At 36.3% G+C, this 20,689-nt stretch overlaps 1 protein-coding gene across 2 annotated transcripts in view; it reads right to left on the reverse strand.

Moving 5' to 3' along the window:
* LOC306879352 (microtubule-associated serine/threonine-protein kinase 2-like) overlaps positions 1-20,689 on the reverse strand; it is a 141,572-nt gene that overhangs the window by 16,736 nt on the left and 104,147 nt on the right. For both annotated transcript variants that reach the window (XM_079432207.1, XM_079432208.1), the window contains exons 5-9: positions 10,777-10,868; positions 6,477-6,552; positions 5,766-5,786; positions 4,140-4,218; positions 3,017-3,171 (exon numbers count right to left, since the gene is read on the reverse strand). In XM_079432207.1, coding sequence (XP_079288333.1) covers positions 3,017-3,171; positions 4,140-4,218; positions 5,766-5,786; positions 6,477-6,552; positions 10,777-10,868 — 423 coding nt within the window. The remainder of the gene's footprint in view (positions 1-3,016; positions 3,172-4,139; positions 4,219-5,765; positions 5,787-6,476; positions 6,553-10,776; positions 10,869-20,689) is intronic.

Consider the following 20,689-nt stretch of genomic DNA (forward strand, 5'->3'; position numbering starts at 1 on the left):
AATTTTTTATACAGTGGCAGAAATGGGCTTCCATAGATAGCTGTGCTCTTACTTTTCCAAGGAATTTGGCCTTTTTTGTGTCCAAATATGCCCATGTCCTAATATACTGTTAACAAATAGCAGTCTATAAAATGTCAAACGTAGTATGTTTGAACATTCAGCATTCCTAAAACCGGAAGCAGACAACATCCAATTTTTCATTTCAATTTTTGAAAGGTGTATGTTACACACACCAAGGCTACATGTCTTTGATCAAAAACAGTTTAAAAAATATTATGAAATTTTATAATTTATTTAAAATAGAAATCTTCTGTAGCACAGTAGTGCATTATGTCCGTATTCTATTGTCACAGGAAACGGCCAGGTATTTTGTCACTTACATCATCGTGTTTAGGATATAATAAGGGAATAAAGACTGTAACCTCCAAAAGCACCCACAACATCATAGTGTTGAGATAGATACCATCACATGAAACAAAAGGCAAACAAAGGAAGGGACTGCCAGAGAGAGAGAGAGGATTGGAAGAGAGTGTGTAAATGTGACACAGTTGAGCACAGAAATGACCTCTAAATCCCTCCGAGGAGCTGGAAACCAGGGAAATCAGCTAGTTAATTGGCGATGACAGAGTGGTCTGCACTAACACAAACACACAATTGGATGACATCACCAACAAAGCCACATACACCATCATAGTCATTTTATATTATGTTAAAGTGTAATCAAAATTAACATTAATTTCAAGAAATAAAAAGCCAGCAGGAATCAAGAAAGTGTCCGATGTATTCTGTCATTGAGGTATTTATTAAAATAATATTCTAATCTCCAGCTACTGCTAAAAAACCATTTGACACATGGATGATGGATGGTGACCACTGTACGTTGAGCTCATTACTCCTCGAGTGTGTGTTTGAGTGAGTTAAAAGATGTAAAGAGAAAGAATGATGGAGAACCGTGTATGACCACAGCATGAAGAAGCATCCCTGTCAATTCTCTCTGCACGTCTGCTGTCCAGGGTGTGAAATTAGCATAATACTGCTCCATTTCCTCATCTCTATAATTAACCAGTTCTAGCTTTGACTGCAAATCCCCTCTACCTCCCCTCTGTCCAGTCGTTTCATCCCTCACTCCCTTCTTTCAACAGTAGAAATGGATAATCCCGGGAAGCTGTAATCTGTAAAATGTGGCAACAGCAAACCTCTCTACCTCATCCAATATTTATGGATATAATTCTGGAGTTCTGAACCCCCTGCTGAGTGTGTCTGGATACTAAAGTCGTCTTAACTGAAAAAGAGAAAGAGCCAGAGGGGAATGAAAGAGAGGAAGAGAGATGTGTTTACAGATAAGAAGCTCATGAAGGATGTCTCTTTTAGAGCACTGAGGAAGAAATCATTTAGTCTGTCAGGTCCTGGGCAGAAGTGTGAGTGACTACTATACAACTCTTCTGCAGAGAAAGAGAGTGATTAAACAGATTTTATATTTCACAAAGACTTTGAAGCCTATTTTAGGACCATTCAGTTTTTATAATGTATTTATTTATTTGGATATCCTTACATATTTCTTGGATATTATTTTCAAATATGCACATTTCCCCGCTATCATTCACATTAACCAAGACGAATTTAGACATTTAACTTATGAGTTTGTTTTTTAGTGGTGGTGATTCTTATTCTCTCATTATTATAGTACACTTTTTTGTTTTGTTTTTAAATCACAGCATTAAAGTAAGTAGAATTGAATTAAATCCGATAGGCGTGGAAATTTCTGCGGGTGATTTACTAACAAAGCGCAAATTAAAGAACACAGACACAGCATCTCATTACATATCAACCAAAGCAACATACCAAGTACACCGTAAATTAGCAAATAAGCAGAGCTGATGCTCATCAGGTGCGGGTGATCTACTTATGACACAGGTGCAGCTTGTTACATGTAATAATGACCAAAAATTAACGTAAAATGGCCAAAAAATTAAGGGTTGCAAGAATTTTTTTTCCGTTAGACCTGGTATTGTGTGACTCCTCCTAGTTGAGGGTTCCAAATCGTCCTTTATTTTCTGAAGCAAATTAAAAATAACATGGCTTGGCAAACGATATGTTCGGATAATGTGTTCTTCTGGTATTCCAAATAAATTAATGTGTGGAAAAAATCCTCTCCCTTCTACCACACGTTCTCTGTGGTGCCTCTTCCTAGCAACAACTGCAGCCATTTCAAGCGCAAAATAGTTTGAGACATGCTTTTTTTGGGCGTTAAATAATGAAGCAAATACCAGTAATTTGAGGAGTGCAAACGTTAGTAAATCGCGTTGCATGATTTATTATAATACTCTCCTCCCATAAATTTTGCGTCTGAAAGGGAAACTTCTACAAATACACATTCAATAAGGTCAGGCACAAAAATAACTGTCCATGCCTTTTCAGTGCTAATTCACTGCACGTCTTAAATCCTGACAGTACTATTTTAACGCCAAAAGACAGTTTGCGCTGGCGAAAAGGCAGTACAATACACACTATCAGAGTATATCTTAAAAAAATATGTCTTATAAAATATATATATATATAAAATATATCTTTTATGTAAGTTTCTTTTAAATTCAATAATTACAGATGCTTTGCTTTAAAGTAATGACAACTGGTAGACTTAATTTCACAATTGAAAAATAATAGATTTCTCATGCAAATTAGTTATTAGCAAAGTTATTTCTTTTTTTATTTTGAGGTGAAATATGACTGACACATTGACAGGCAGAGAACAGCATAAAGAAAGTGTAAAAAAAGAGGAGTGAAGAGCCATCAATGTGAAGGGCACAAAGGCTGAATAGCACGTCTGCTACCTTGGAGGAGTCAGGAGTCTAGAGAATGAGGTGTGGCAGTTTCCTGTCAGAGCTCAAGATTTGGCCTTTAAAAGTGAAGAAGTGAGAGCCTGAGGGCCCAGCTGACATCACAAACTCACAACATCATGTTCACTTGAAGGGCAACGTTTGATTGCTGCGAAATGGGAATCTGTAAGTGTTTGTACCTGAGACTGCGGGAGCGCGGCCGCATGGCTGGAGATCTTCTTCCATCCTCATCCGTGATGCTCTCCGAGCTGAAGTGTTTGGTGAGGAAATGCAGCTCATCTGCAGTGGGCTGGAAGGGCAACTGGTGCAGCTTCTCCTGAGATGAACATGATGACTGTGAGAAGCAGAGAGGGAGGGATTACAAGGATAGAAGGCATTGCATAGGCTGCCCTGACTGTCAATCAACTGCCTTTGTTGGCATAATGTTGTTGATTGTTAATTTGACTCTTGACAGGACATTTTTCCTCAAAACATTCAGGCCAAATGGAAAAGAAATATTGAGAATACAACTTAAAGTTTGCAGTAATATAGCTATTTTAAATAACCAACTAAGAAAATGTTAGGTTATATTTCAACTAAGTTACTAATTATATTTTACATAAAGGAAAAGAGGCCTAATTTTAGGACCACTAAGCCTTTCTGCATTGTGACATTATTTAACTTCTTATTACTTTAATACCAAAAGAAAAAAAAAAAAAAACATTCTCGTTACTATAAAACATAATGATAATTGCCATTAAAATAATGTCACACTGTAAAAAAAAATCTTAGAAGTTAAATCTTAATGACCCTAACAATGGGCTCTATTTCCATTATGATAAAATTTCTTATTTCTGGACATTTCCTAAGAGTTTTTGTGAGTTTCACCAAATTAAAAAAATGACATTTGTTCTTAATCAGTAGATTTTTCCCCTTCTGTTTAGAGTTGAATAAAAGCTCTGCAGCCTTTAGAATAAAAATTTGGCCTAAACAAGAAAATGTCTTTTTATCTTTCTGCAGAGACTTTAATGGGGCTTGTGCAGTTTGAACTGATTCCCCAATGAAAGCAACAGCCAGACTGAGTTACAGTCAATTTTCGGGGACAGAACTCTTTTGAAGTGGATGCACTGATATGAAGCCACTGGCTTCACTTTAGGCTAAAGGGAGCTGCTTTGTACCTAGAGTTTATCCCACTGTAGAGTCAATAGGATAAGCCTTCTGGGCTTGGGATCAAATGCAATACCAAACAGACATGCATATATCTGAGGGTTGATACAACACAGAGGGACTACAGAAAGAACATACAAACACACAGACACTCACCGAGACTGTTGAGCTGGGGGTGTTGGTTCCATAGCCAGAGGAGGGCAGAGAGGCAAGAGACCAGCGGCGACCATCCGTCCTAAAAGGGTGGATATCGGAAAAATTTAAATCAGTTTTTTAAAAATTACTGATGATATACTTCAAAGTAATAAGGACCAGCAGAAATATGCAGCACTAAAGAGCTTTCAGACAAGCAATGGTAAAATATCACACAATCAGAGCAGAATAAAGCACCACAGATTAAAATGTCCACATTAACTGACATTTGAACAATTAACAATAACGATGATTATTACATTCAACTGTGCAGCTCTATAAGGCTGGCATTCAAGAGCCATAAGCATCTGCGATAATAGGTAAGCTGCCCGTACACGAACTTACATGTACTTTTTTTGCAGATACACATATGCAGCCTTTTCATGCAAATAGCAGTGTGAATTCAATGGCTTTATGACTTTAATCACACAACAGCAATACGTTCACTTATCACTCAAACACATGAACCAATGAAGACTGATATTAGGAATTTACCAGAATGTCAAGAGTCCCTTTTACTTTGACAAAATAAGGAAATTTAATCTGCCTGTCCCCTGATTGCAATGTGCATTGTGCAAAACACACACAAGACTGCAATGATTTTAATGCCATATTACAAATAAGCAAACAAGCAAATAAACACACTAGTGTTCAAACGTTTGGTGTCAGTAAGATTTTTGAAAGAAATTAATACTTTTATTCAGCAAGGGTGCATCAAATTGATTAAAAGTAAATGTAAAGACTTGTTTTTTGTTAACAACTGTTTATTGAATTTTATTCTGTGGAACAGTAGTACAAAACAAAAAGCAGCTGTACAAATTTAGAAATGTAAAGACATTTTTAATTTTACAAATGTTTTCTATATGAAACAAATGCTATTATTTTGGAATTTTTTAACCGTCAGTTTCCACAAAACTACTAAGCAGCACAACTTTTCACAACACTAATACTAATAACAAATGTTTAGTGACCAGTAAATCAGCATATCTGAATGAATTCTGAAGGATTATGTGACACTGGAGATTGGAGTAATGTCTGCTGAAGACTGTTCTATCAAAGGAATAAATTATTACTGGTTGTACGATATTTTTAATTAAATAAATGCAGCCTTGGTGAGCATAAGTGAGTTCTTTCAAAAACATTTAAAAATGTACCAAAACCAAACTTTTGATTGGTAGTGTACATAATCATAAATCGTTCTGATGAAAAAAATATTCCACAAGAAAACCTGTATTCAAAATGTTGCCATATTTTTACTTATAAGTATAAAGTATTTACTTTACTATATCAAATATTTATTTTGGTGAAAAATAAAAATGATTTCTGCAAAGCACAGAAGTCTGTGGAATATTTTTGAAGATTAAATATCAGTTCTAAGCACACAGTCAAGCTGTCTGTATCCAGCCAGCTGAACGAGGTGGGATGATTAATAATTTATCATTCCGATTCATAAATGAAGTTGTCTCAGATGTTTTTTAAACAGATCTGACTGTTAGCTCTAATGAAATGGAAACATGATGGTTGGTGTAAACAGCCATGCTGGAAGCGCACACAGGAAATGATGTTGATAAGGTAGCAGGTGATTATTACCTGTCAGCCCTGTGTCCATGGCTGTATGGAAGAGAGTAAAGTATTAAAAAGTGATGCTGTGAGGGCATCTGTGTGTGTGTGTGTGTGTGTGAGTGAGTGTGTATGCACTGATCTAATGTAGCTCTCACTATGACCTTCACAAACTAGAAGTTTCAGCTCTTACTCACGCTGAATGCAGAATTTATATACACCAGAACTGGATTCTTATTTCTAAAACCACTTGCATTATTATTCAGAGTGCTGTACTGTGTCCATTAGGTGGCACTGTTGGTCCATGAGCATTTTGGACTGGATGACTCAATGGTCTTGCTCTATGGCTGACATTCAAACGAATCCTTTTAATTAAGCCTGGGGTCATCAGCTCTGTGTGTTCTCTCCCAGTTGTTAAAGCATTACCATCTTTTGCTGCTCAATTACCAATTCAGATTCACTCATTAACATTCTTGGTGTCATTATCCAGAGCCACAGTGAAGGATTATGGGATATTACAAATTAATTGAAAGTGAGGTGCTTAATAACCAGCAGATGAGAAGCAAACTATGACAACAATATATGCAAGAGGAGAGAAGAGATATTACTTACTCAAACTTTAATTTGGAAACATTTTAAAACGCATTCCTAGAATGTGGAGTATTTTACGATCAAATGTTTTGAACTACAAGATTCTGATATAGAGTGAGAGATCGACCTTTGACTTGTGATGTCACTCACCTGCGAGCTGGCACAAAAGAGAAGTGGGCTGCAGTGTTTGGAGAGAAATTACGTGGGCTGTCCAATGGGCTGCTTCCTGAAACAGACCAAAAATGTGACATTTAGTGAATTATTCACAACAATCAAGTTCAACTTAGTACCCAAGTACCCATTATCAGGCCAGGCTGGTTCAAATAACTGTCGAAATAAGCACAGATTTCCAGGAGACAGATTTCCAGGAGACATTATGCCTGTCATAAGTAAACGCAATTGCCCTAAGGTTCTTACCTCTTCTATCCTGCTGATCTTTCCCATTTATTTTATTCATCAAAGCCCTTTTAAGATAACAAAACCCTTTATAAGAGTGGGCTTCTTATGTACGCCGCATTGAGACCAGAGGTAGAGGGATAAAACACACTTTGATATTCTCCTGCACAGCTCTCTGAGAATAGATTAGTGCTTAGATAGAGAAGCACTTACAGTGTTTAAGTGCTTTAGACAACAGCCCTGTCCATCAAAAATGCCTCAAGTGGAGTGATATTGCATAATGAATGTTATTTAATGATTTGCAGACCATGAGCAAAGAATCCTTTTTTGATTAACTCAAGCTCAAATTCATATTCAAGGGATTTTGCCTAGAACAGACTCTTTATCTCTATTCCACTGGTATTTAAATGGCAAGAAGATTTCATATCCTGGGCTCGATCACTGTGTGGTAGATTTTTACATCATAATTTAATATGAAATGCATAAAGAGCATAGCTTATAGATTAAAACGTGCATGACTGCTATGACTAATGTTACTAGATAAAAAGAAGAAAATTGGATCTAAAAACCACTATTGCTAGTCATGTGTGAATTAAGATACAAGTATCATCAATCAATCCAGTCAATACGAGCAACGGGCTCCTATCTGGACTGTGTGGTACGGCTCGGGTCACAATCCCCCATGCATTAATCATGCATTAATGCATTCGTCAAGCGGCCTATGCCAAATCTTAAATATTAATGAGAGCATAACTCTTTGTCAGGAAGTGACTGTAGGAACAGCTGCGCACAGCTGGACTGGGACACGGAGCAGTGTGGATCTGTCACGGAGATGCATTCATTTAAAGGAGAATCCCGTCACGGAGAGTGTGAGGCGGCACAACGGTGTGCTACACAGTTCGCACCTGCTTATTTTTCATCACGAAGACTGTAGTGGATGAAGGGTTCGCTGAAGAGATGCAGACACCCTCTCATACGATACACAGCCGAGAGAAGAAAACCAATCAGCACCCTGTTGAATTACACATGCTACGTTCACACCACAGCTGAATGTGGTACGAATGAGGTTTTTGGATGACAGTGTGACATATCACACAAAATGTGACATTTTCAACTTTCCTATGTGGAAATAAACTGCATACTGATTTAATTTTTTTAAATGTGACTTCAATAAGAACACAGAGGAATTCATGCAATGTTTAGTCGTTGTAACTCACCATTCTTTATAACTGCTTGATTCATTTATCCTTCTTTCACTCATAATATCAATGTATATATTGCCCAATATTAAGTAAAATATAGAAAGGTCCAAAAAATACAATTACTATATAGATCAAATATTATGACACCTTCTGGTTATATATATCATAACAAATCAGATGTTTTCCCCCACACAGTGATTAATTAGTATTATTTTTTACACAGATGAATCTAATATGCTTACCCAAACAGCAGCATCACATCAGTAGTGAGTTCTTTTCTTGTCTTAAGTGTAATGACACCTCACAAAGCACTGCAGTATTTAATTCTTGTGCTGCTGGTGTCATAACCTGGCAAACAGCTTCTTGAAACAGACTGTAATGAGTGCAGCGTGGCAGTGCAAACCCCCTGTTGACTGTGCTCAGTTGAGTTTGAAATAATTTAGCCTCCGCTGCTTCTGTTGGCAGTCGTATTAGACTGCTGCTAATGGCTTTGAAGTGCTTAAAATGAAGCCGCATTTGGGTTAATGTTCCATTTTAGATTTGTTCCTTTATATATTGCTTGATGCAGTATGGACAAAACAAACAGTGTTTCCAACCAAGCTCATGTGGGTTATATAAAGGACTGAGCACTGCAAGCTCGAGAGTATGTTTGCTGGATTTGACAGCTGATCTCTTCATTTCTCTTTCCTGCTCAGATTTTACACAATGTGGAAGTGACACAAGGCATACACCCACTGGAGCAGCAGCACTTTTACTAAGTGTTTTATCATCAGCTTCAGCTTTATTAAAGCATTACTGTGACAACTGAAGTGTTACATAGTGCTTTGCAAAGTATTAACCATTTTTCTTGTTTTTCTGAATGACAAATCTCTGATTTATAGTACAGTATTACTCTTTTTTCTATAATGAAACTGTTTTATTGTCATTAGTTTTATAATTATAAAACATTTAAAACATATTTATAATCATAAAAGCTTAAATTATAAAATATTAAACATTAAAATAAATTTTACATATACAACATTCCAAACAAAATACTGAAAATAGTAATTCCCTGCCTTTTTATTTTAGTAAAGTTAAGTTGTAACACTTTACAAAAAGGATAATTTTGCTAACAATAGTTAATGCATTAGGTATCATTACCTAACAACGAACCATTTTAAAGCATTTATTATTCTAAGCTAAATGTGAATTATCAAGAATATATTTATAAAATCACACTAATAAATTCATTTTGGTATTGTTCATTGTTAGTTAACAATAACATAATAACCAATTTATTAACTCATTTTAGCAAACTGAACTTAAGCAATGACTTCATAATATCTGGTTTGGTGTTTGCGGTCACTGCCATGTTGAAATACTTCAAGCTCAAGTTTATTAGTGGACTGAGAGGTTCTACTACAGCACTCCCCGTATTTTGCACCATCCATTCTTCCTTCTGTTTTAATAAAACGGCTAGTGCCCAAAGCATGAAACTAACATCATCATAATTCACTGTAGATATAGTGTTTTGTGGCCAGTGTTAGATATTAGATTTAAAGTAAATCGCATTGAATTTAAGTTAAAAAGCTGTATCTTGGTTTCATTTGACCACAAAATATCTTTCCCACAACACAAATGGGTCAATATTATAGTTTTTGGCAAAACCCTGATGTGTTTTCACATCGTTTTTCTTGACTAATGACTTCTTTTGGCCACCCATAAATTCTTTCCTTTTGAAACATTTTGTAATTTAAACACTCTTCACAGCAGTTCTTACAATCTAAATAATGATCCTTTAACTGTGGGGTTATTATCCAAATAGGCTATTGGCTACTTTAATGATCATTCAATGTTATTTTAATGCACATGTAGAGGACAATTTACAGCAAATATGTCCACATTAGAGCAACTGTCATTTGTGCTTCTGTAAAATGAAAATGTTTGCTTACTCTCATTGACAATGCACTCACCACACACACACAACTACGAATCACTCATCTCATCTCTATGATGACTTAAAATGATCTTCTCCTTACATAAACACTAATCTGGACTGTGTGTATGTATAACACATGGATTTGATTATGCCTCGTGTTTTACAGGGAAAGGTTAATAAGAAGATTTTCAAACTCAGAATGACGTATTTCAGACAAGATGGAAAGAATAAATCTGCCAATCCCTAAGGAGGCATACAGAAAAAATGTATTAGAAAATGTCAACTGTCAATCCATTCATAATGCCAATGAATTAGATGAGAAATCCCTACACCACATTAGAATTACTCTATGGCAAACTGAGATTTGATGGTTGCTATGGAGATATAATGTAATATTTTGTGAACAGCTGCCACACAGCTTTCCATTTAAACAGGATGTGTGTGTCTTACTTGTGAAGTGTGTGCAGTTTGTATGGCTCTGGTCCAGACTCTAGTAAAATGTCAACAATCTACATAGCCAGCTACCTACTAAGACAGCATCCTAAGAGAAAAGACACCTTGAAAGTGACTGAAATAATCTAAATAGGCATCAACACTTAAAGGACAACTCTGTCGCTTTTCAACAAGCTTTGTAATGTTACAATATCAGTAGTATATGTAATACATCAATCTGTACAATGTTATCTACACCCAGATATCTTAGTTTGTTTTTAGCACTTCTGCTAAATCAAGTTTGAAGTAGCATATGTTGCTAAGCTAACAACATGATACTAGCACAAACAAACTAAACAACTAAATAAACTCAAACTCAAATCTGACCGTCATCTTAAGTGATTTCCACGAAGCCCATTGCAAAGAAATTTGCAATCAAAGTATCTTGTAAAGTAGCATAATGCTTCTGTCTATTCTTTGGAAGAGGTATATATTTTACCTGGGTGTCCGTGCAGAGGTGAATGGGGGCGAGGCAGAGTGGGAGAGGTGCTGGATGTCACTATCAAGCTTTTCCTGTTGCTGGTCCGACAGCTGTAGAAAAGAACCAAAAACAAAATTCAGAATGCAGATTGCATTTATGCATAATATTGACTAAAATACAGTAGATGTATTGGACTATTTTTTACAAGGAAAGGTTAATAAAGTTTTTTTTTTGTCTATTTGTACGATTGTCTGCTTTGGATTGAGTTGTGGACCCCATGAAGACTAGCAACCACTTTGTGGAAGCTAATGAGATCCAAATAAACAATAAACTATGGTGCCAAAGCTGTTTTTGAAGATGATCTTTAGATTGAACCAAATGTAAAAACAGGTCAGAGTCAAGACATTGTAATATACTGAATCTGAAAGCATGCCCATTCAGAAAGATTACATACAGCAAAGTAGAAAGAGCTTCACCTCTCAATGGCAGTGGAGGCTTATGGTCACCATCTAATTCAGGTCACACAAAAGGGCCTCATTTTATGAGGCTGAAAGTGCACAGTAATATCTGCTCTCTTTTCTTCTGACGTAAATGCTAAAAGCCTCCAGCTCAAGCTGACAGGGAGAAACGGCCACCTACAGCTCAGAATTCAACTGAAATGAACTTTGAGACCTCCAGCTAAGACAATACAGCCTCACGCTTCATTGCAGAGAGGAGAGATGACCGGCTGAGTTTTCAGAACTGCAAGACGGCAAGCAGAGTAGTGAAAAGTAAGGGATGAGTGGTTATCGAATGTGAGCAAAATATTGACATACACACGCACACACAGCTGAGTGATCAGAAAGGCAAGCTATGGCCTTTACAAGACATCACGCCACTGCTGAATCTATAGTCTATGCCATGACAAAAGACATTATATTTCGTCAGAGTTTTGACTTTGTATATGAATTGATGTAAAAAGCTAGTGCTCCCTGAAATAATGCTAAGACAAGACATCAAAAGACAAGACAATGTCTTTATTAGGCAATATTTAAAATAACTACACTCAAAAACAAACATGACCTCAACAAAAAAAATTCTCACAAAAATGTATTTGAATCAACAGTAATAATCTTTCACTGAATAAACTCAGAATAGTCAGAAGAGTTACTGAATGCCAAATTCTGTCATGTCCAACTAGAAACAAAACAAGAACTGTTTTGTGTAGAGGGTTGTGAAACTTAAATCAATATCATTACTAACTGTTTATATAAAAATGTGCGTTCAAACAAACACAAACAATAATCATTTTAATCAAAAATATAAAATAAAAATAAACAAAACTAATGAAAAGAAACTAAATTAAATCTTTAAAACATTACAGCATGTTACCAAATAGTATATAGTATCCTTAAGTATTTTCATACATTTAAAAAAAAAAAATAATAATAATAATAAATGTATATGTATGTATGTATGCACATACATACATATATTTATTTTTTTACGAGTTCTACTCCCCTCACTTGCTCCTTACCACCTGACCTTTGTTAAATGTGCTATAAGTCTTTAAAAATAAATGTACTGATATTCAAAGACAATATATTTTCAAGTATGACATAAGTGTCCAAAAACGTTTTCGGTAATGGGTATGGTGTGTATAAAAACTGAAATCTGCATCTCACGCCAAAGGAAATTGGCCATGGCTGTGAGCATTTCACACATTTTACAGTATGTCACCACTGTTCCGTGCCTTTTCTGACCATGACAATGACATTAAAAGTGTTTGGTAATTTTCTGGATAATTGCATGGATGCTTCTTGGTCCAAACAGTGTCGCAAAAAGAGTAACTATCACAGCAGAGACCTGCGTCACTTTCACAGTGGTAGCCATCACTCAGTGTGAAATGGAGGTTCAGAAGTGAGTAGAGTCACAGCGGGAGACATGGAGAAAAAGGGAAAGCAAGGGGTGGGAGGAAGAAAAAAACGAGAAACGAGGAGAAAATCGATGACTCACAAGCTAACGCTGGCACATTAATTCTTAAAGAAAGGCCTTTCTTCTAAAGTGGCTGATAAGAAAAGATTTCTTTTGGTGCTGGCTTAAAGATGAGATTTTTTGCGAGAAGAATGTTAGGTGTACGAGACATCAGAAAAGCACTGTGATGTTGTCTGTCATGTGCATGCTGACCGCAAAATGCTTAAAAACGGTAACTATCAAGAAATCTCACATCTCCTACTCACAGGAGAAGCTATACCGCATCCATTTATTCTACAAAAAAAAACATCTAACGGCAGTATGCTCTCATTCAGTCTGTTAGTGTCAAACCAATGTCAAGCAACCTGCAATATTAATGAGTCTTCAATGGATATTATCAATGAATACCTGTACCATTTAATGCCCTAATAAAACAGGGCTTCTATAAAGTAGTCTTATCTATAAGAGCGCTTACACTGACAGCGATCTGCTGTGACCTCAAGTCATACATTTTCAATGAGAACTGGTGATTTCCATATACATGAGTGATAGCACCCAATGGCAACAGAATGAGAGTCTCAGGCAGAGAATTTTTGTATCTCTATGCAGATGTATAAGTTGTGTGTGTGTGTGTGTATATATATATATATATATATATATATATAAGTTTCTTACAGGTACTTTTTTCCATAAAGACACTTTTAATAAAGGTATTTACTCAAGAATTTATTATACACAAACAGCCACAACCTGTCAGTGCTGTCATGAAAGCTTAAAGCAGCTGAACACAACCTGACAATGGCCAAGAAGCTGTTATCCAGAAAATTTCACATTGTTTAGGTGAGTGTGTGGGTGGATATTGACATAAATTAGCAATAATGAACAAAATGAAAGTGCATTTTGGAATAAATTGAGCTTGGATGTGAAACTCCGGGAGGTATGCTGTTGAAAGGAGCTGCACACTCTCATTAAAACATCATTCCATCAACAGAAAAATAAAAAGCAGGAAAACATGGCAGCAAAAAGCCCCAGTACAATTTACATACTAATAATATGAGCAGCTGTGCAGGGTTCACGCATGCGAAAAGAAAGTTATCCCTTAATTACAGTAATTGCAGAGAGAATTGCTTCCCAGTGACTTCTAAACACCAAGAAAAGCCAATTTTATTCACAAGCAAACCTGCTTGTTTTCATTTCCGTCTGTGCTCATTTTAGGTTATTTGAGTTGATTAAGCTTCATTTAAACTAATTCAAGTGTGACTGGATTTGTTGAGGGCCGTTTTGAATGACACATTAGGTTTGGTAGAATGTGTTTATGTTTGGATACAATTAACAACATGAACATGAAGTATATTTATGAATCTGTCTCTAAGCTTTAGTCAACAGGTTATGTGTGCATAACTACAAATGATGCACCTTGTTAAATAGAGACTATATGCTTGTTTTAGATTTTCGTTTAGTTCACATCAGTTCACACGCACATTGTGGCTATCTGAACTAAAAGAACCACTTGAACTAAGCAAAAGATAATCCACTCATACACTCACTTATCCTGGATTAGATTGCACACAACAGCACAAATACTCTAGCATAAAGCCTACATTTGAGAACAAACACACTTGCAGACAAACTGCATAGCCTTGAGTACAAATCCTGTGGATAAAAGATGCAATAGTGAGGTGTTTGTGAGAAACTGTCAAAGCTCTTCCACTCTATCCCTCTAAACTTGATTTTAGATAAGCCAGATAAGATGCTATAAAGGAGGATCTTCATTCATGAGAAATGAAGCAGAGTCTCAGTAGATAACAGAAGGAAATTGCAGTTCTCCACACTGCTGGGCAGGATAATTTGAACTGAACTGCCTTTTGCTTTGTGTACTGAGCTACAGAATAACACTGTGTCCAGACCCAACCTGACAGGTTTCTGGCGACAAGTAATTTTTCTATTCTTGCTGAAAGCGAAGACAGCGCGTACACCACACGATTACACCCAATCAGAACTTATCTGAGGTTAAAGTTATGGGAAGCGTGATTCTGGACCAATGGGATTTCACAGTGGGTAGAACAGAAATCAAGCTGAAAAAATATATTGCTGGACAGATATAGGGGACAAACTTGGATTTTACACAGATAGTATTTATTGCTTGCCACTTTGTCACATTGCACCTAGAGTATCTTCACATCGGCACTTCAAAGCACAGATGATTGTGACCTACATTCCCTGTGATATGACAGGTGTTTAAAGCCATATGTGCCTTCTAACAAAATCTAAACCCACCTATGTATGTGCACAGATTGATATCCCTCAACAGATGGCAAGTAATACACTTAGAAATGCTCAAACAAACAAACAAACAAACATGCATAAACAGAAAAGGTATAGTTAAAATGTTATGAAAATATAATTTCTGCTGTTTAGCATATCAAATGATTATCCACCTCATGGACTGAGGAAACAGAGTGGTTTTTGGACTCACGCTGCCAAATGCCATGAGCTGAATGATGTAATTGCCATGAGCAGATGCAAGGAGCCAATTAATACTGAACACTGCAATTATGAGCAAACACCTGCTAGCCTAGCACTCCACCCCACTCAACACTGTGGACAGGTTGAAAGGGGGAAATGAGAAAATAAACAAATGCATTGCCTCTTTTATAACAAGCTTGACCCGATTTGAGGTTTGGCAAGCATAATATAACTGAAACAATGGGAATAGGGGTTTCAAGAGATGCAAAGAAGCCTGCCAGGATCAATGTTGGCCAGAAAGCCAATTACAGCACTGATGGTTTCTGCCTCGAGCTTCCTTCTTGCAATCAAGGTACTATCAATATTGTGTCATTTTTGTTTCAAATTAGACTCATTTTCTTCTGGAATATGGTGGCCCAAAGCTGCCACACTTATAGTTATTATGTTGCCTGTGGCATTCCTATGTGGATAATTAAAAATGCAAACAACCATCAACCACTGTCTGAAATACAATGAATCAATAACTGAGACCGGCTCAGATGTACTTAAGGCTTTCCACAGGCTACATGGCTATATTGAGTGCAGGAAAAGATGAAAGAAAAAAAAAAGAGAGAAATCAATCGCACATTCCATATCATCAAGGAAGAGGACAATTTAACAGTCTGAACGATATGAAATTGGTTCTGCTGAATGTTTCATGAGAGACTCAAAAGACTTTTTGCATGCGCACACATACTGAAGTGTCATGGGGAGTAACTATAATGAGAAAGCTGAAGGGAGGCTGAACGATAGGGGCAGATTTGGAGGCCACAGATGAAGAGATAGAATGATGGAAAGAATAGAAGAAAGCATAAAGGGAGATAAAAGGTTTTTAGTTATTATTATACCCAGCAGTGGCTGTAACCGCTTCGCATGGGCTTAAAAAGCTACTGTTGAGACTGAGGCTGTGAAGCCATTCTGCTCAGCTTTACATTTCTTTACATTTACTGTACACTTTGTAACATGTTGCACAGACCACATCAAGACATGATACCGCTGGGAAATTCTATAGTGGAGTCATGTGAGTTGATGCAAGTTGATAAGTGAGGCGTTAGACAGCAGCTAGTTCGGCAACACCCAGGGGACAGAGGAGACTGGTGAGTTATAACAGCTTCACACACACACACACACACACACACACACACACACACACACACACACACACATACGTCAAAACACTTTGTGCTTGTACTCTGTGAAGAATGCTTTCGTGAGAGGTCAAATGCTTGTCTTAGTGGAAGTATTTATGTAAACAGTTTTTTTTTTCTAAAGTGGTCGTAAACAGACAGGACAAAAAAGGTGTGATGTCAAAATAAAATATATTATAAATAAAGAAGTTAATTGAAAACAGTGTTGTTATTGTTAACTAAAATTAGAACTGTTAAAAATATATTTAATAGAAAAAAAAGGCCAGTCCTATAAAAAATAAAATATATGTTAAATGAAAAACCTAAAAATATATTGAAATGGCATTTTGGTAACTGAAATAAAATAAATTTAAGCTGAAGGACTAATCTCACTACAATTTATGAATAAATTAAAACAAATTAAATTTATAAACAAAACTAATCAAATGAATTTTTCTTTTTTTTTAAATCCATCCATCCATTTTCCAAACTGCTCTGTAGGATCATTAAAATTTAAATGAAATTTGAAAAAATAAAAATAAAAGAATGAAAAGATATTAATAAATACTATGAACATAAACAAGACTAAAACAATACTGATTTAAAATGTTTTAAATTATTTGTTTACAATTATTACAATTGTATGACTAATTTATAATTATTCGCATATATTTTTGAACTATTGAAATACTTGAAATAAATAGAAAACAAAAAAGCAATCAACAGCAAATTTGTTTTTGTTGCAATATCTACATTGGTATCAAGAATCATGAAATTTAATTGATATCAGTATCAGAATACTGAAATGCTGTTATGATGACAACCCTAACTGGTGTGTGTGTCTGTCTGTCTGTGTGTGTGTGTAGGTCCAGCTCAGTCTGGTGGTGTCTGCTTCGATGTGATGTGTTTCACAGGAGGCACAAACCCTCTCAACACATCTACATTATATTAATAATACAGAGTTGTCTTCTCAGAAAGGGCAGCAGGTTATCATAGGGACAGGGGTCAGGGCACCTGGATGGAGAAAATGAATGTACGCCACAAGATGCTAAACACTGCTATAATGACAACTGAAACAGGCCTGTTGACAGAACCTAAAATGAATTAAGAACTTGTGAATTATATCGAATCTGGAAATGATCACCAATACCCAGCCACAATACACTACCATTCAAAAGTATGGAGTCTTTTAATGTTTTTAAAAGAAGTCTCTTACGTTCATCAATGTTGCATTTACTTGATAACTAAATAAAACTAACACCGTGAAATATTATTGCAAATTTAAGTCATTACTGCAGTCTTCAGTGACTCATGATCCTTCAGAAATAATTTTTTAATATTCTGATTTGGTGCTCAAGAACATTTCTTATTATTCAGTGTTGAAAACAGCTGTGCTGCTTAATATTTATTTGAAATAGAAATCAAATGTAACATGTCTTTACAGTCACTTCTGATCAAATGAATGTATCCTTTCTGAATAAAAGTATGTACGATAAAGTATAATAGTGTACACAGAAAGCATGTGAATTTTTTAAATAATTTATTCTCCATTAAATAAAATTTGATCATTTAGAAAAGTATCAGTGGATCTTTCCTTTACAAGACACGCAATTCAAAGTCTCAATCATACTTTTGTGCATGATTCACACAAGGCTTTTTGTAAATTATGATGACTTAACACGGCCACGGAATGATTCAGACATTTAACATCACTGTGAGAATGACACTACAGAGATAGACATGGAGTGAAAAGAAACAGATCACTCTACAACAGTCTCAGCTCTGTTGCTATGCAAGCACTGTGCCCTCCCCTCATCTGTCTCTCCAGGCTACAGGAAGAACACAAGCAGGGAAGGATGGAAAGCAATTATAGACAATCTCTGTCTAACTCAACTGCACATTTGAGCACACCTGCGTGCAAGTTTACTTCAGCATGGTAGGTCAGAGCAGAACCGTCCGCTCTCAAACATGTTGCTCTCCTGCATGTCTGGTCACGTCATAATTTGCGCCCCTGGCTGAAGGGCGGTCATTATTTTTATGCACACTGACTGAGAGGAAGGAACATAGTACGATGTGCATGTGGAGGGTCTGAAATGAGCATGACCACTGAAATCCAGCAAAAAAACGAGAGAGAAAAAAAAAAAAAATCACAGAGCACACCAACATAAGCAAAACCTCAAGACAGCCTGCAACATGCCATCAATTACAGCTCATATGACTGAAAAAAAAAAAAACAAGTTACCTGACTATCAAGAAAAGACAAAAGAAAACATAGGTGAAATTGGATGGCTGTACCTCTTGGATCGGCGGAGCATGCTTCTCTCCGGCAGGGAGAAATTGGAGAGAATGGTCCAGAAGGAATCAGACATGATATCGGTGCACTAACATGGCTGTCATCCAGAGATTAATTGCGATAAAGCGCCAGAGAAGGAAGAACAGCTGGCTAAATGAGCGTGTTTCCTCTCTGATAGCAACCACTAGATGATGTTCCTACAGCTGCTGCTGTTGCCAGCAACCTGTGACATTACTAGAGCTATCGTGAGATGCTGGCATGTGCTTTCTCTCTCCTCTACACCCTCCCTCCTCTCTTTCTCTCTCTCTAACTCAAACACACAGCAATGCATGTATAAAGATACAGTAATACAACCTCTAATATAAGCATATTACTGCCAGACTGCAAGTGCTGTTAGTAAAACAAAAAATTAAGTGAGAAATAGTGATATGTTTTAATGCTAAATGATCTGCCAACCAGAAATGACTGGATTTGTCAGTATTCAATACAACGTCCCTGGAGAAAGTGACAGAATGACAGGAGATTAAAGTGTGTGCACACACAAACACACATGTATATGCAGGATTATTCGGTCAAATGGTACAAGCATAAGAGAGATTTTTCTGTGTAGTCCAAACTGTTTCATCATTAGTCCATCAGGTCAAAGGACTCAACTGAAGAAGAAGGAAAAAAGTGAAAAATGAGGAATTATAAGATAAGCAAGGTTGGTTAAAATCATATGTGTGTCTGTGTGCATATGTGTGAGCAGTTTTGCAGCAGGGTAGATGCAGGCAGGCATGGCAGCACTGTGTCACCTTGAGCTAACCGACAACATGGGCTCAGTCGCTTCAGACACACATCAAAGAACAAACAGCTAGAGAGAAAACACCTCCACCCAATACCACGCACATCCATACACACCAAACAAACATAACAGCAGGCAACAGTGCTGACATTGTGTATTCCACGGTAATTTCTCAGAGGAAACAAGGGGTTTTATTGGCTTCTGCAAAAAAACAAAAAAACTAAAAAAAATTATAATAAATAAATAAATAAAACTACATTTTACAAAACAGAAGTATGAAACACTCATTTTGCTAAAACAACAGTCCAACAATGATACCAACTGATAAAGGTTCAGAGGAAGGCAGCACCTCTTTGGCCTCGCTTGAGCTCATTGTATTGTCATTGGCCAAAAATGCAGGCAACGAGAAGTGGCTAACAGCTAATAGCTAAATATAGGTGGAGTCAAGTAAGAAGCATTCCTATAATGTTTCCATAGCAGTCGAATGAATGAATGAATGAATGAATGAATGTTTTTATACATTTCAAATTGGATGAAAGCTCTAATGTTATTGGTCCCCAATATTGACCTAATCAGAGCAATGACAATAACTCTTTACTTTTAGTCATTTAGCAGACACTTTTATCCAAAGCGACTTACAAATAAGAAAAAGTAACTAAAACTAAAAGTTAAAACTCTGTAAATACTATCTACACACACATTTAAGAAAATACAGAAATTAAATAAAATTGACAAATGCATACAACAACATTTCAATAGTAAACATATAAATGAAAATAAAATAAAATAAAGATAAAAAGCGATACTTAAATCCTTTGCCGGTGTCCCAGCCCGGTGGAGTCGATGGTCTTTACACTCTTTGGTCTTCACACTAAGAGGGCTTCACACGAGGGCTGCCGCGGTACAATAACCTTTTTTATACCTATCTAACAAATCACTATTAGAATTCAGCTGAACCCACTATCCTATTGATCACTAAAAATGGCCAAGCAAGTGCAGACACTGACAAGATACGCGATACAGTAAATATTTACTTTAAATATAAGTAAATATACTTTAAATACATATATACATTTTAGAATGTCTAGCTTTATTACATAACAAACATAACAAATGTAACAGAAATGAATAATTCAATAAAACAAATAATGGCTAATACCAGTATGAAATATCTGCCAATATGTAGTTAATTCGTAAATGTAACATTTACATTTTCAGTACTGGTGCAAAGCCAGTAACAAAAGCAGATTAATGCTCAATGAGCAGGTA

This window comes from Barbus barbus (genome assembly GCF_936440315.1).
Source record: "Barbus barbus genome assembly, chromosome: 13".
Lineage (NCBI taxonomy): Eukaryota > Metazoa > Chordata > Actinopteri > Cypriniformes > Cyprinidae > Barbus > Barbus barbus.